Source organism: Acipenser ruthenus, chromosome 49 (assembly GCF_902713425.1).
Source record: "Acipenser ruthenus chromosome 49, fAciRut3.2 maternal haplotype, whole genome shotgun sequence".
Taxonomy (NCBI): domain Eukaryota; kingdom Metazoa; phylum Chordata; class Actinopteri; order Acipenseriformes; family Acipenseridae; genus Acipenser; species Acipenser ruthenus.
In genome coordinates this window covers 8,760,078-8,774,566 of record NC_081237.1, presented here as the reverse complement: position 1 = coordinate 8,774,566, position 14,489 = coordinate 8,760,078, and the positions used below count along the sequence as shown (strand labels likewise).

General features: G+C 45.2%; 1 protein-coding gene across 1 annotated transcript in view; it reads right to left on the bottom strand.

The window, feature by feature from the left end:
- Nucleotides 1-283: 283 nt before the first annotated feature.
- The window catches only part of LOC117401527 (one cut domain family member 2-like), a 33,926-nt gene continuing 19,720 nt past the window's right edge, over nucleotides 284-14,489 (bottom strand). The window contains exon 2 of the mRNA XM_059015121.1: nucleotides 284-6,446. Coding sequence (XP_058871104.1) covers nucleotides 6,154-6,446 — 293 coding nt within the window. The 3' untranslated portion in view covers nucleotides 284-6,153. The remainder of the gene's footprint in view (nucleotides 6,447-14,489) is intronic.

Here is a 14,489-nt window from a genome sequence, read left to right as displayed (position 1 = left end):
ACTAATGCATCCAGGTACTGTCCTATGCAAACTAAATAAATGCAATGACAAACGTTTCAAAAAAGACTTCTAGTTGAAACGTTTTTGTTTTTAGAAATAATATAGAGTTTTCTAAAGTTTATATATTTTTTTAATGTTTCTGTAATAAAACGAAAACCAGCCTTGTTATCTGATCAACACTGCTAGCCTCTTTTTGCTGTGGTTCCCACACTCCCAGAATGAATGGAAACACACATTAAAAACAAAGAATTAATTCACAATTAAAACGACACAGACCACAAATTCTGAATGATTAGAAAATAATTTATTAACATAAGTTACAGCACAGTAATGAACAGAAAGAAAACGATGACCATGTATCTTTTTTTTCAAGCTTTGTTTTTCTTTTTCTTAGTTTTTTTTGTGTAACGTTACTGTTGTTGAGAGGTTGCAGAAAGAAGGGTGCTCTGATAACAATGATACAATGGCAGGGATCGCCCGCCCCGTTCGCCTCAATGGGCTGTGGGACATGGCCGCGGTTCTCTTTAAAGCTCATTTTGTATGTTGTTTTTCATTTCAGACTGCCATTGTATAATCGCAATGTGGCACTCCGTGTGTGTATCATTATGGGATATGGGCTCGTGTCTCACAGCGCACCCGAGGCGCGGCGGTATCCCTCGACGACGGACACCCTGTCGTGACGTATTGCTTATAATGTCGCTCAGTGGAGACGTGGAGCCAAGGTTCAGAGATCATGCTCCATGATGAGTTACCTAGTACTACACATTAAAAACAAACACGCTTTTTATTGTTATTTCTCAAAAAGTCTCTGCAGTAAATACCCGTCGTTTGGTTTAGTTTTTTTCACTCGCTTTAGGATGTCTTTTTTAAAGAAAGAAAAGAAACGGGGTGTGCGTTTTCTTTTCCGTTTCGTGTCTTATTTTCATTATGGATTTGATTTATTTATCTGCTAGCGCTACATAAAAGCACTCAGCAAAGTTCCTCCATTTCCCCTCGCAAGTGGTTCCCCAAGACAAGCCTGCCCTGGACTGAAGGAGCCTGCCCCTCTGCGCACTTCCATCGCTCTTGTATGCTGAGCGCATGTGATTGCTGAGAGATGGTAGAGCGTTTCCAATGGGGTAGTTTTTCTTGGCTGGTTGAGGTTTAGAGACGGCTCTCCAGAGTACCTTTTATTTAAGAATTGTCTGTTAACAAACAACAGATTGTCACACTTATATTATAGTCTTTGGTTTTTAGCAGGGATACTCTGGGGGCCATTTCAGCATCGATTGAGTGGAATGCATAGAGGAGTTGGGGGGGGGGGTGCTCAGCCTGTGAATGTGTGTGTGTGTGCGTGCATGTGCGTGTGTGTGCAAGGCTCCGGGGATTCTCAAACCTTGCACGTCAAACAAGGTTAGCATCTATGAAAAGCAGTCTGCATCTACCAGCTAGACAATCCAATACAATCACTGCGGGTTGGTTCTCTTCAGTTATCCTCACAGCATTATGATCTCACAGCATTGTGAGTGAGAGCAGCCATCAAAGACATCCAGCAGTGCAGTAGCAAACCACTAGAGGGTGCTGCGGATGTGTGTTAACTGTCTAACATTGCTGGGGAATTCAGAACAGTTGCCTTACATTAACTTACAGGTCTAACTGTTGTTTTCTTATATAAATAATATATAAACCATATATAACTGCAGCCTCCCAGATAGCAGTCCTCTCCTAGACACTCAATATTGTACCCTTTTGTGCCGGGCGGTGTTGCCGTGCCTGGGAGGGCGGATTGTACACTCTGGCCCCCACCGCCAGGCTCGGGAGTGGGTGCAGGTGTTTGCATAGCTTTCTGTGCAAAAATATACAGCCAGCCAGCAGCCAGCTCGACTCAGCTAGACTAAACTACAGGCGTGGGGCTGTCGGAGCTCCCCTGTCGAAACACCAGGTGGAGCCGTCCGTCACGGTAGCGATATAAAGCAGCAGTTGTCTGTGTGGCTTCGGGAGTGAGGTAATAAAGAGCTTTTAGACTTTGATTCACATGCTGAGTTTCAGGGCTGGGGTCGGGGTTCTGGTTTGGATACAGTTAAGCTGCGTTTCCTCTGCTGTCTCAAGTCTGGAGAGCGGTATCAACGAGCGCTGTGCTGTGCTGTTCCAATGATTGTCTCCCTCTGCAAGAGGCGTGTTCAAGTAACGCATTCTCACGAGGGCTGTGCCTGCACACACTGGCCTGTGAAGGAGGGCTCAGCACACACAGCGCTCTCTCTGCCTGCCTCTCCATGCCTGGGTGTGAGCAGTGGGAAGGCAGCCCCGGGGAGGGGAGGGTTGGGTTGCAGTGGCAGGTTGGAGGGCAGCTCACTCTAGGCAGTCAGCAGCCGGTCTTGGAGAAGCGTTGCCCGAGCCGTCTCAGTAACTGATTGTCTTTTTTCTAAAACAAAGACACTTTGCTATGATTGAAATACACAGTAATATAAAAGAGAAACAATGACGCGTTTTGTTTTGGGTCCGGCTGGTCAGGCCATGTTAATATAAATCGATATCGGCAGACTTTTTTTAAATCACTGTCGCTGCCCCCACCCCCCAGTCCTGTCGCATTGTGATTGGGCAGTGGGGTCAGTCCTGTCTCGTTGTGATTGGGCAGGGGTTCTGTCTGTGACCCCGCCCCTAGGTATGAGCTGGCTCACAGCAGCGGTTTGGTTTAGACTGAGTGTTGTTTCAACACATTTATATACAACAGGAAAAAAAACCATAAGAGTTTCCTATAACCCCCATGCATACCATTCCAAACCTGTTGTTGTTGCTGCTGCTGCTGTTGTAGTTTTTAAATTAATATCGATTTACTTTTGTTGTTTGTTTTTTTTCCCCAAAATACTAATCAGCATTATTATTACAGAGTTACATATCCATGCAAAAAACATCATCCCTTTTTTTTTTTTTTTTTTTTTTTAAATTACATCTTGAACACAAAACACATAGAAACACTGCAGTTAGGACATGGCTGTAAAACCAAAACACGTCTAGAAAAAGGCTGTCTTATTATTATTATTATTATTATTATTGTTATTATTTTCATAGTTTTCTTTTTTTCAGACTTTAAAAGGGATGTTTATTTATTATTTTATTTTAATATGAAAATGTGTAAACTACCCCGGGCTTCGTCTTCCCTTCTGAACCAATGAGCAATGTGAGTCTCGTCCTCACTGTAACATTCAATAGGTCTTTCCGTTTGAACACGTCCCAGAAGAATACATGCCAACTCTGCGAAATTATAATGAGAACAGTATAAAGCTTCAAGTCACAAGTTCCAAAACTAACTATTTTTTTATCACATAAACTTACATTAAACATTTGAGGTATTTCAGAGAAAATTGTCAAAAGGCTTGCCTGGTCTGTGCTGGAGAGTGTGTGGGAGGGGGTCCCGTCTCTCTGTCTGGGGTTGGGGTTGGGGTTGGGGCTGGGGGGGTCTTTGGTATTCTCTTTGGTAACAGCCACTACTGATTTACGTTACAATGAGACTCACTTCACTGAAATCTAAAGGAACTAGTGCCACCTGGTGTGCAGATATAGCAAGTGCGGACTGTACACCCAAAACAAAACAGAAAAAGGTTTACAATACGTTTTTTTTTCCCCCCACATTAAATAACAGTTTTAATAAATAATAAACAGCAAAATAAATTAGTAAATAAGGCATGCAGGTTTTTTAAACACGATAAAGTGCTTCTGTGTGTTTTAGTTTAAACAAGTTATATTAAGATTTTGCAGTCACTTCCCGCAAAATACATAGCAATTTATAAAATAAAAAAAGCAGCAAAACCACTTGGATACCTTGTGAATAGAGACTCGCTGGTGTAAAATAACAGGGGGGTCTGGGCTCTCAGCACGGGGGAGGGGGGGGGGGGGGGGGGCTGTTCCATACTCATTGTGTCGTAACACCCGGAGGAAAGGAAGGCTTCTAAAAGGATTGAGGTATTTGCTGCACAGCTAGCTGTGTCCTGTGTGTGTCTGCGTGTGTGTTTTGTAAAAGCAGTCACACCTCTGGATGAAGGAAAAAGGCACTCATCTCTTCACTCTCATCATTCTCCACTCGGTATCTCCCTGCGAGGTGGGACTGGGATAATTCTATCGTCTCGTGGTTTGTATCGTTATCTAGAATCGACAGGGACTTCTCCGTATCCTGCCAAGGGATAGGAGAGAGGAAAAGGGGGAGGGGGCAGGTAAGAAGGGGACCCCCGGGGTAACAAACACAGACCAGGCAAGGTTGAAAAATCTTTGGTATCAGACGTGGCTTTTAAAAAACCACAGATTGAAAGCTCAAGTGAGGTAGCCACTGTGGTTCTCACTGGAAAGGTTTTTTTTTCCTTTTCTTTTTTTTTTTGCCCTCGTCTAAAACTGTACCACCCCAGGAACGGAGTGCAACAATCCCCCCCCCCCCCCCAACACGAGGTGTAGGCAGATTTGAAGAATCAAGCATCACTACATCACCGCAAGACAAGAAGAGAACTTCGGAGGAACGTTTTTTTGGCAACACAGTAGTCCTGTGTGATTAGTGTTCAGCTCCAGATCTCCGTTGGGTCGTTGGGTCTCGTTCCTCCTCTTAATATTCTTCTTTCATTTAATCCTTTTTTTTTAATAATTGTTATATTCATCACAGTATTCACAAGTAATCCAAAAGTCTGTGCACTTCTTCCACATGGAAATATTTGTATTTTTTTTTTTTTTTTTTTTTTGTATTGTCAGCAAGGTGCCTTACATATCTGCACAACAGGGCATGTAGTAAAGTGAATAAGAAGGTTCTTTGTGTTAGATGGTACTATATACCCGCATCAATATATTAGAGAGATAGAAAGAGACAGAGAGACAGAGAAAGGTAAAGTTATTTCCAGGCTGTTTGGTCGTGGTGGAGCTCGGGTGATGCTCTGTTGTGAGGTTTCTATCATTTAAAAGGAGACGTTTTGTACTTGCTTGTTGTTGCTGTTTTTGGTGTGTTATGGCACAGGTCCCCCACTAGTAAGCGCTGTCTCTTTGTTAAAGCAGTACCATCTTCAATGATTATCATTAAGGCAGTTGTCATTGGCACTATTATTAAGTCTCTTTCTGAGAGTAGCCATTTGAATGCAGCGCCCCTGCTCGGGGGAGAGGTCTGCATTTCATTTTTCTCGCTCCATGTTTCCCCCCCCCCCCGAGTCTTTTCTTTTTTCTTTGGTAACAGAGACGATGCATTGAACCGTTTTCCATTCGAGCATATACAATACATAACATTTACCATAGTTAACAATATATTAATAAACAACTTCAGGTCAACCACTACTATAGGGTTATTCTACATTGACCTTGTATAGTCTGAAAGAAAGGTTTGGTTAAAAATAAAAATCCAGTATATGTGTTTTTTTGTTTGTTTCTTTCCCATGTGTTAAGTGAGTGTGCTTCCGGCAGACCTGCAGATATCTTGTTCAGGATGCAGTGCAGCCTGGTCTCCTTGCACACAGCACCCAGACCCTGCTGAGGGAGGCCTCTTCACATTTCTCATATTATTATTATTTTTGATTGTTATTTTTTTTATCCTGGTTTCTGTATTTTTTTTTTAAGTAAGTTTTGTGTTTTGTGCAGTAGTCCCTTATTTTATTTATTTATTTTATTCCTACTGGCTAGTGGTGTTCTCCCAGACTTGTAACATGTACAGTCCTTGTCTTTCGAAAACAATAAAACTAATTTATGGGAACCCCTGTGCAGTTCCGCTTTACAGCAGCAGGTGGCGCTGGTGTGCATTTCCTTTTACCCAGTGCAACGGCTGTCGATCCTTATAAACTTCCATGGAAACTCAGAAGATGCATCACCAGTGCACACACCCCCGGAGAATTCCTGCATCTTCTTTCCATACACTGATGTAGCTGAAGAACGTCAGTCCCCTTGACCTCTCATCGCTCTACCCTTGCTGATTGAGTTTCTCGTCGCTCTCCCCGTGCTGATTGAGTTGTGTGTGCATGTTCCCATGCAGGCTTCAATGCTGATCGAAGGTGCTGGAGTGTTCCTTGTGCATGTTTCATGTCTGTGAGGCACCGCGCGGAAGGGTGTGTGTCTGTGTGTGTGTCTGGCTGCACTGCGGCCCCTTGGCGGTTGGTTTGGTTTGGGTCGGGTCGGGTCGGGTCGGGGGTGGGAGGGAGGGAGGGAGGGGGTCCCTCCTCATGCCTTGGAGAAGGTGCTGGTGGAGGTCCCTGGCTGCCCCGGGCTCCCGCTGTGCTCCTCGTGCCAGCGGTCCACGCAGCGGCGCCGGGCGTTCATGAAGAAGTTGCTGACGGTGTTGAGCTCCAGGCCCAGCTGCTGGGAGATGGTCATCTGCATCTCCTTGGAGGGCCGCTTGTTTTCCTTGAAGATGGCAATGAGGGTCCGTCGCTGCAGATCTGTGAACACCAGCCGCTGCTTCTTGGGCACCAGGTTGCGGTCCTTGTGCTGCTCCTGCTCCTTGCGCTTGCAGGCTGCCGAGGAGAACAAATAAATAAAACACAAAACAAGAGAGCGGAGATCAGAAGAATTTCCATCATTCACCCGTCAGGAAGCTGCACTGCAGGCCGTAGACACAGCACAGGAACGCAAGGAGAGCAAGACATGGACAAGGCAAATAACTTGGTGGCTGACATTGTCTGCAAATCACCTTGCTGACACAGTGAAGCACTAGTAAAGCCCTCTAATAGGAGTTCTATTGCTCAATCAGTTGGACTGTGAAAGCTGATGCATGTACGCAGTTAACGAGAGTAACAGTAATCACTTTATAATGACTGCCATACAACACAGGTGCTGTCATTTACCCTTGCGTGTCTGTGTGTGTGGAATTGTGCCACATGCACTTTCCTCGTGGTGGATAACGCATACGGGTTTTTTGTTGCCAGGGCAACTTCTTCTACCCCATAGAGTTCACAGAAACATAACAAATTTCTAAAAAATCAAAACAAAAAATTGTGTCCAAACAGGTATATTATTGCATACCATATCGTACCACCAGAGCCAGATAGACCCAGCGATGCAATATTACATATACAAGTTCTGTAAAATACACTTTGCATGCAATAATGATTTGACGTGTTTGTTTATTATAATAATTATTATTGTTGCTGTTGTTGTTGTTTCAGAATGCTGGTAGAGCACTGCTACAGCACTTGCATTGCAGTGAAGTCAGCACTTTTCTTTTTTGTTATCCTTTTTACCGCAGTGTGGAGACAGCGTTGCTGTGCTGAACTCACACAGCAGCCGGCGTTGCTGTTTGATTCAATATTAATGCTGTTTAGACTGGGCAGTGTGTATCGAGCGCCCGGGAGGACATGCAGCTTGTAAACAGGATAGTCCCAGCTGTACGGGAGCCTGTAGCAGGGGGTGGATCTACATGCTGTGAGAGCCCCTGGCACTGGGGGGGCCCGTGGGAGAGGGGAGGGGGCCACTGCATGTTTATTGAAGCTGATTTCACTGCCTGAAGGACGATGCAAGGGCAGGAATATTCCCAGGGTTTGGAGAGGCCAGCCTGCCTGTTCAGCTCAGGAGTGATCCCCTGCATGCTGCTATTGCAGACTGCTGGAGAGGCAGAGCGTTATGAGTGTGTGTGTGAGTGTGTGTGTGTGAGTATGTGTGTGTGTGTGAGTGTGTGTGTGTGTGTGTGAGTATGTGTGTGTGTGTGTGTGTGTGTGTTACTGGGTTTCAAAGCTCGCTGTTTCATCACGGAATCAAAGGGTTCTAGTGAAGAGCAGGACGCTGATACATTAGACCCTGCGTGTCAGAAGATCAGTGTAGCAGACCCTGCGTGTCAGAGAAGATGCCTGGAAGAGAAGGGGTTAAAGCCGCAGCCTCCTTGTAAACGAGGCACTCAACGGGAGGAGCAGCTGAGATAAAGATAAGCCTCCGATTGCATCGTAAACCTGTTTCTTTTCCTTTCTTAGTTTTTTTTCTCTAATTTTGCTGAAACAGCTTAACGTGCCCCTCTCCTCTCTGCTCAGTCTAATTACAGCTTCGAGGGAGCAATCGATAGGAGACTGAGTCCAATCTATTTACTAGTGCTGTCTAAGCCCTCAGCTCAGATCCATCATTTTCATATTTTACATCACCTGGCTTCAGCCTGCAGCGCTGCCTGGACACTGCAGCCACCCCTCCCAGCTCCGATCAATGGCCATGCTCAGACACAGAGCCCCTGTGTTACAGGGGGGAGGTGGTGGGTTTGTTAAAGGGCTCCTGCAGTATTTCCAGTGCTGGAATCTCAGCTCTCTCAGATGCTTCGATCCTCAGATTTGGCCACTGATTCCTTTGAAGTTGGAATGCATGACAAATTCGATCTACTGCTTATTCTAAAATGTAAAAGGAATTTGCAATGCAATCGATGTATCAAACGGCACAAAAACAGGGAACGAGAGTAACTGTTATACAGTAAAATGCCTCCATTCATTCCTGAAGCAGGCCATACAGCTAGCCATGCTCACTGTCAGTGCTGGGCTAGTGCTGGAGAAGGTTCCGCTCTTGTGAACAGGCTACTTCCCTTAATTAAAGGCTGCATTGAGTATTTAGCCGCCTCTCTTTGTACCATTTGACTAAACTCTCAGCGGGTCCTGGTTATTGACTGATCCCTGTCAATCCTCTCCTAAATCCACCTTTCAGCAGCGAGAGAGTGAGAGTGAGGGAGAGGAAGAGTGACAGTGTGTGCCTGCATACTGTCCACCCCCAGTCTCCCCTTTCTCTCCCCTTTCTCCCCCGCCCCACACCCCTCACCCCTCTCCCCATCCCACACCCCTCTCCCTCACCCCCGCCCCACACCCCTCACCCCTCTCCCCATCCCACACCCCTCTCCCTCACCCCCGCCCCACACCCCTCTCCCTCACCCCACACCCCTCTCCCCATCCCATACCGCTCTCCCCCCTCCCACACCCCCCTCCCTCACCCCACACCCCACACCCCACACCCCTCTCCCCATCCCATACCGCTCTCCCCCCTCCCACACCCCTCTCCCCATCCCACACCCCTCCCCCACCCCACCCCACCCCACACCCCTCTCCCCCCTCCCACACCCCTCTACCCCACCCCACACCCCTCTCCCCAACCCCACACCCCTCTCCCACCCCACACCCCTCTCAGATTCTACTGTGTGACCTTAAGATGTGTGCGTGTGTGTGTGTGTGTGTGTGTGTGTGTATGTTTCTATGGAAGAGTATAACTATGTATGCCACCAATGATTTTTGTATCCTCCATTAAATTAACTATTATTATTATTATTATTATTATTATTATTATTTACTGTACCTCTTTGGTACGTTCCTATGAAGTCGGGAGGAGGGAGCGCTCCGGGTGGGTCTCTAGTCCTGAAAGCACTGCCGTCCTGTCTTTTCTCTATAAAAGGGAACACAACCCCCGCGGTGTGAGTCAATACTGCCAGCAGGCGGCGGAACACGACCGCGTTACAGCTGGACTCGGCTCCGCCAGCGCTGCGCACGCATCACACAATCCCCGAGCCCGCCGCTGGGTGGCGCCCTAGATGAGCGCTCCACTAATAACCACGGCATGAAGAACCTCTCCAACCCTCCACCGCTAACGGGCCTGTGCTTATTGATCGATACTATGGCAATCGATTACTGGGGATGATTACTGAACCAACTGCGCTGCGGAAAGAAAGGAAAATCGATCAGTGCAGCTTTTAGTCCTACGGCAAAAAGCAACGCACACACACACTCTCTCTGAGGGGCGTCAGGAGAGAGGACTGATTCGGGTCAAAGGTTTGGGCTGTTGTTCCCATGACAACAAGGCTGGATGCCGCGGCTACTCTGAGCTGTTAACACGCACACGAGCCTAGCTGTGATAATAATAATTATTATTATAATAATGATGAGTCTGAACTTTTCCATTGCAACGCCTTGTTTACTGTTGTGCCTGGTCCCGTTATAACCGTGTTTGTAACAGGCGCTGTTGACGGGACCATGTTTACACTGTTTGTTGTTTTTTTTTGTTTTTTGTTTTTTTGTAAAATACAAATGGGTCGATGGCTTATTTGTTTGTGTGGAATATACCATTTGCCACACGAAGCAGAGTAACAGTACGGCCGCACAGTTTCCTTGCAAGCATGCTGGTGCTGGCGCTGGTCTACAGGGACAGTGCAGGGCAGTAGTGTGATGAGAATGTGTTGAGTTGATTTGATCACTTCTCAGTCTGCCGCGTCCGGCACACTCTACCAATAACAGACATCCATTCTGTACATTTAGAGAATAAAAAACCTACTGTAACGCAGTCGTTTCAGGGATGGAAATAAGACTCCTATTGCAAAGCAGTCTCCCCATTCCCGGTTTTACTCCTGTCGGTTAGCCCCAGTGCATCGGTAACATGCTCAGGTGACGCTTATTAAACTCACAGGGGGAGGGAGAGAGCGAATGCTATTGTTACCCGCTCCATGAATAATATATGTTTATGTTTTCAGAATTCTTTTATATACGCCTTGAAGATGACTGCTGCAAAGTCAATGTTATAAAGATTTAAAAGCAAAAATAAATAAATGCATAACTACCCATCGTTAAACACGTTTCTTATAATTACATCTGTGCGTTTGGTTACTGAACAGTTTAGTTTCTATGTGGTTCTAATTTGCATATATATATATATATATATATATATATATATATATATATATATATATATATATATATATATATATAAAGAAGAATAGGGCGCCTGAATCTCGCCGGTGTCTCTGCGCACCTGTAGTTTAGTACAGCGCCTTGCTCCGAGAGGGGTGCGTACAGGTAGGGCACCCGAGGGACTGGTCAGGCGGGCATGGGACTCACACTGTTCGGCAGTCCAGCCCGGTGTATCCTCTGGTAGGTTTACCGGTTTCACTCTGTTTTGTTTTCTTTTCATTTGTTTATAGATTGATCATCGCGATACCGACTGACCCGCGTTTAAAACCCATTCCGTGGAGCATTTATTATGTAGCGGTGGTAGTGTCGTGCCGTGCCAGCGCGCCGCTGTAAAGTACTCTTCCCCCAGTCAATGTTACTCAATGTAATGAGGGGGAAATTGGTGCTAATAAACTGCTAATTTAGTACATAATGCCGGTGGCTTTCCCAGGTCCCCCTGCCTGCCCGCCTCGGGGTGTACAGCTCTTCCAATAACGCGCCAGGGTCCGAGTCCAGTGGTGGGTTATTTCACACCATGGCTGTCAATGAACAAGTAACACGAGCCTGTGGTTAAACCGGCTCGCAGCTTCTCTTCGACCGCAGAGCACTGATTGTAAAACATCTGTGTATATTATTGAACGACACGTGGAATCTGGAAGCGACCCCTTCTACCTGCAGCGTACAGGTAAGCAACGCTAAAAACTGAGCGGCTTGTAAAAGGGTAGACTGTATTCCGCGAGTGCTTTATATCGCACGTACAGTATTACAGATCTGTGTGCCTAGCCCGGGTTATTTGATTTGATTATTAACCAGGCAGCACATCTTTATATCGCACGCACAGTATTACAGATCTGTGTGCCTAGCCCGGGTTATTTGATTTGATTATTAACCAGGCAGCACATCTTTTTTTTGTTTGTTTAGTTTGTTTAGCTGCTTCATCGCTAGTCTCGGTAATGCGCGTGTAATTGTGTAAAAGCTATACAATATTATACAATTTACGATCATTTGTTTTAAGTCAGAAGTGGCAGCAAGTTGTGTTTGTTTGTTTGGGTTTTTTGCAGTCGCCAGAATACGTTTTGTGTTGCGTTTGATTCGCAGTCACTTTTTTTATTGAAAAGGGGCATTTGAGAATCTCTTCTGGCTTCAATAGTCTCGTCGCCAGTGCAGACCGAATATACGATATAAGCTGTATTGATATTCACTGTGTAAGGTACAATATGTCTACATAGAATGGGAATGTATTGTAAAATGGATCTATTCATAAATATGATTTTTGTTTTTGTTTTGTATTCGGTTTTAAAACAGAACACATATTAAACTGTACAGCAGAGTGATTTCAAACACACTGACGCGGCGCTGTATTTATAAACTGGATGAACAGTGCCTCTGGAAATGAGATTCCTAATGTTTCCTTATTTAGCATTTGCGTTGTGTGAATGTGAAAGACCCGCACTGTTTTTGCTTTTAAAATTAAAAATGAAGGGTCCGACTCCGTGTTTCACATGCATCCGGTTTTCCAGAAGCAGTAAAACGGGCTTCATGTGGATTGCCCCCCCAGAGCCTCCTCTGCCCCCCCCCCCCCCCCCCCCCCCCCCCCAGATGCCCGGGCTCGCGTTTCCACAGCAGCCGCTGCGGTTCCGTTTGTCTGCTTGTAACTTCTGAGGTGGAGATAGAGTGCAAGATATCGAGACGGAGTTTGCAGGGAGCTCAAGGGATTATCGGATATCAAAAGCAAGTGCATACACATCTAAAACAAAAATCACGGAAACAAGCTGGGGAGGGACAGGTGGGGGACAAAGGTCACCTTTCTGAATTTTCTGTTTCTTTATTTCTTAGTTTTTTTGCACACGACACTTGTTTGTTATGAAATATAAACGCATCAACCCCACATTATATAAGAGCAAGACTAGTGCAAAGCGAGGCTGCTAGATTTCAAACAGATACGACATGGATAAGTGCTAACTGTCTCGAGTATGGAGACTCTCAGCACATCTGTTTATAACGCTGTTTACATGTTTTACTAATGCTTTAGTAACATTATTTACGCGCTGACTGAACTCACAGCTTATCAGATGCAAAAAAAGAGGTCCTGTATTCAGGAACATCTGCAAAATATACAGAAATAATTGTATTATTTCCAGCCTGCGAATACACCGAGTCTTTAAACAGAGATATCTAGCATCTGTACCTTTTCAGAATGCGCAGTACTGTCCCCACGTAGCATAAAACAAACAGCCAACTAAAAACCAGGAGACAACCAGCGCGGCGATATACAGGGTCTGCAAAAACACACAATCACTCATTCATTTACAAAAAGAAAGGAATAACAACCAGCGCGGCGATATACAGGGTCTGCAAAAACACACAATCATTCATTCATTTAAAAAGGAAAGGAATAACAACCAGCGCGGCGATATACAGGGTCTGCAAAAACACACAATCATTCATTCATTTAAAAAGGAAAGGAATAACAACGAGCGCGGCGATATACAGGGTCTGCAAAAACACACAATCACTCATTCATTTAAAAAGGAAAGGAATAACAACGAGCGCGGCGATATACAGGGTCTGCAAAAACACACAATCATTCATTCATTTACAAAAAGAAAGGAATAACAACCAGCGAGGCGATATACAGGGTCTGCAAAAACACACAATCATTCATTCATTTACAAGAAGAAAGGAATAACAACCAGCGAGGCGATATACAGGGTCTGCAAAAACACACAATCATTCATTCATTTAAAAAGGAATAACTATCTTGAACCACATGGTTTAAAGGTACACTGTTCTATATGCAATGCACCGGGGTTGTTATTATTTATTTATTTATTTATTTATTTATTTATTTATTTATTTATTTATTAGCAAACGCCCTTATCCAGGGCGACTTACACAATTGTTACACGATATCACATTAATATGAAGTCTGATAGTAATCGAGTCACTGAAATCGTGCATTATATAAACAGTACTAAATAAATTATTGGCATCGCAATGGAACACGAATCTACAGAAACAATGGAAATCAATCTATTAAAGAAGGCTCTCCACGCGTGGAACGAGTGGGCTAGGCGGGTAACCCTATTCGAGTTGCCTTGTACGCTATTGGAGGGCATGATTACCCGCAGCGTGGCTTATCTGGGATGTCATGTTGTTGTTTTCCGTTCTATGAAGGACTGTTATTGTGCTGATAAGAAGGTATCTGTAGAGTCAAGCAGGGCGCTCTATCAGCCTGTGGGTTAAATAAGTGGATTCCTTTGGAATATTTTGGAGAGACAGGATAGGAGCGCGCATGACCTGCATTCCCATAAAAGCAGCGCTTCTTTTAGATCAGTCCTGCTTATCCACCTTTAAACAAATCAATTCAATAAATGTCAGGAGGCGATTGGCTACAGACAGCAGCTAAGCTGTACCTGGGAGCAGTGCGGAGGCTCAGTGTGTATTAACACAGTCCGCGGTGCTCTGCTCGGCTGTGACCCGCAGCGCGGTGATGTGTACTCAGTGTAACCTCCCGACCCGAGACCTGCCCGTGCGGGCTAATTATTCTGAAGAAAGCCAATCAGTTTACACATTTACTGTGTGATAACACCGCTGAGAGGGTTCCCGCTATACACGCCGCACCGGGGCGTTGGTTTAATGCAGAATAAATAGTCTTTGTTTATTCGCAGATATTAAGGGGCTGTAAATCGCCAATGCAGGAAATCATTAAGCAGACGCCGTGTATGACTCGCTTTAAAACAAACAGGCAGCCGACGAGGTAGAGAAGAGGCGCCTGCTGGCTGCACACAGAACGACACGCAGCAGCGAGGTAACAATGACAACCCTAACACTAACCCTAGCACTAACCCTAACTCTCCCTGAAAAAACAACAGCCCCTAGAAA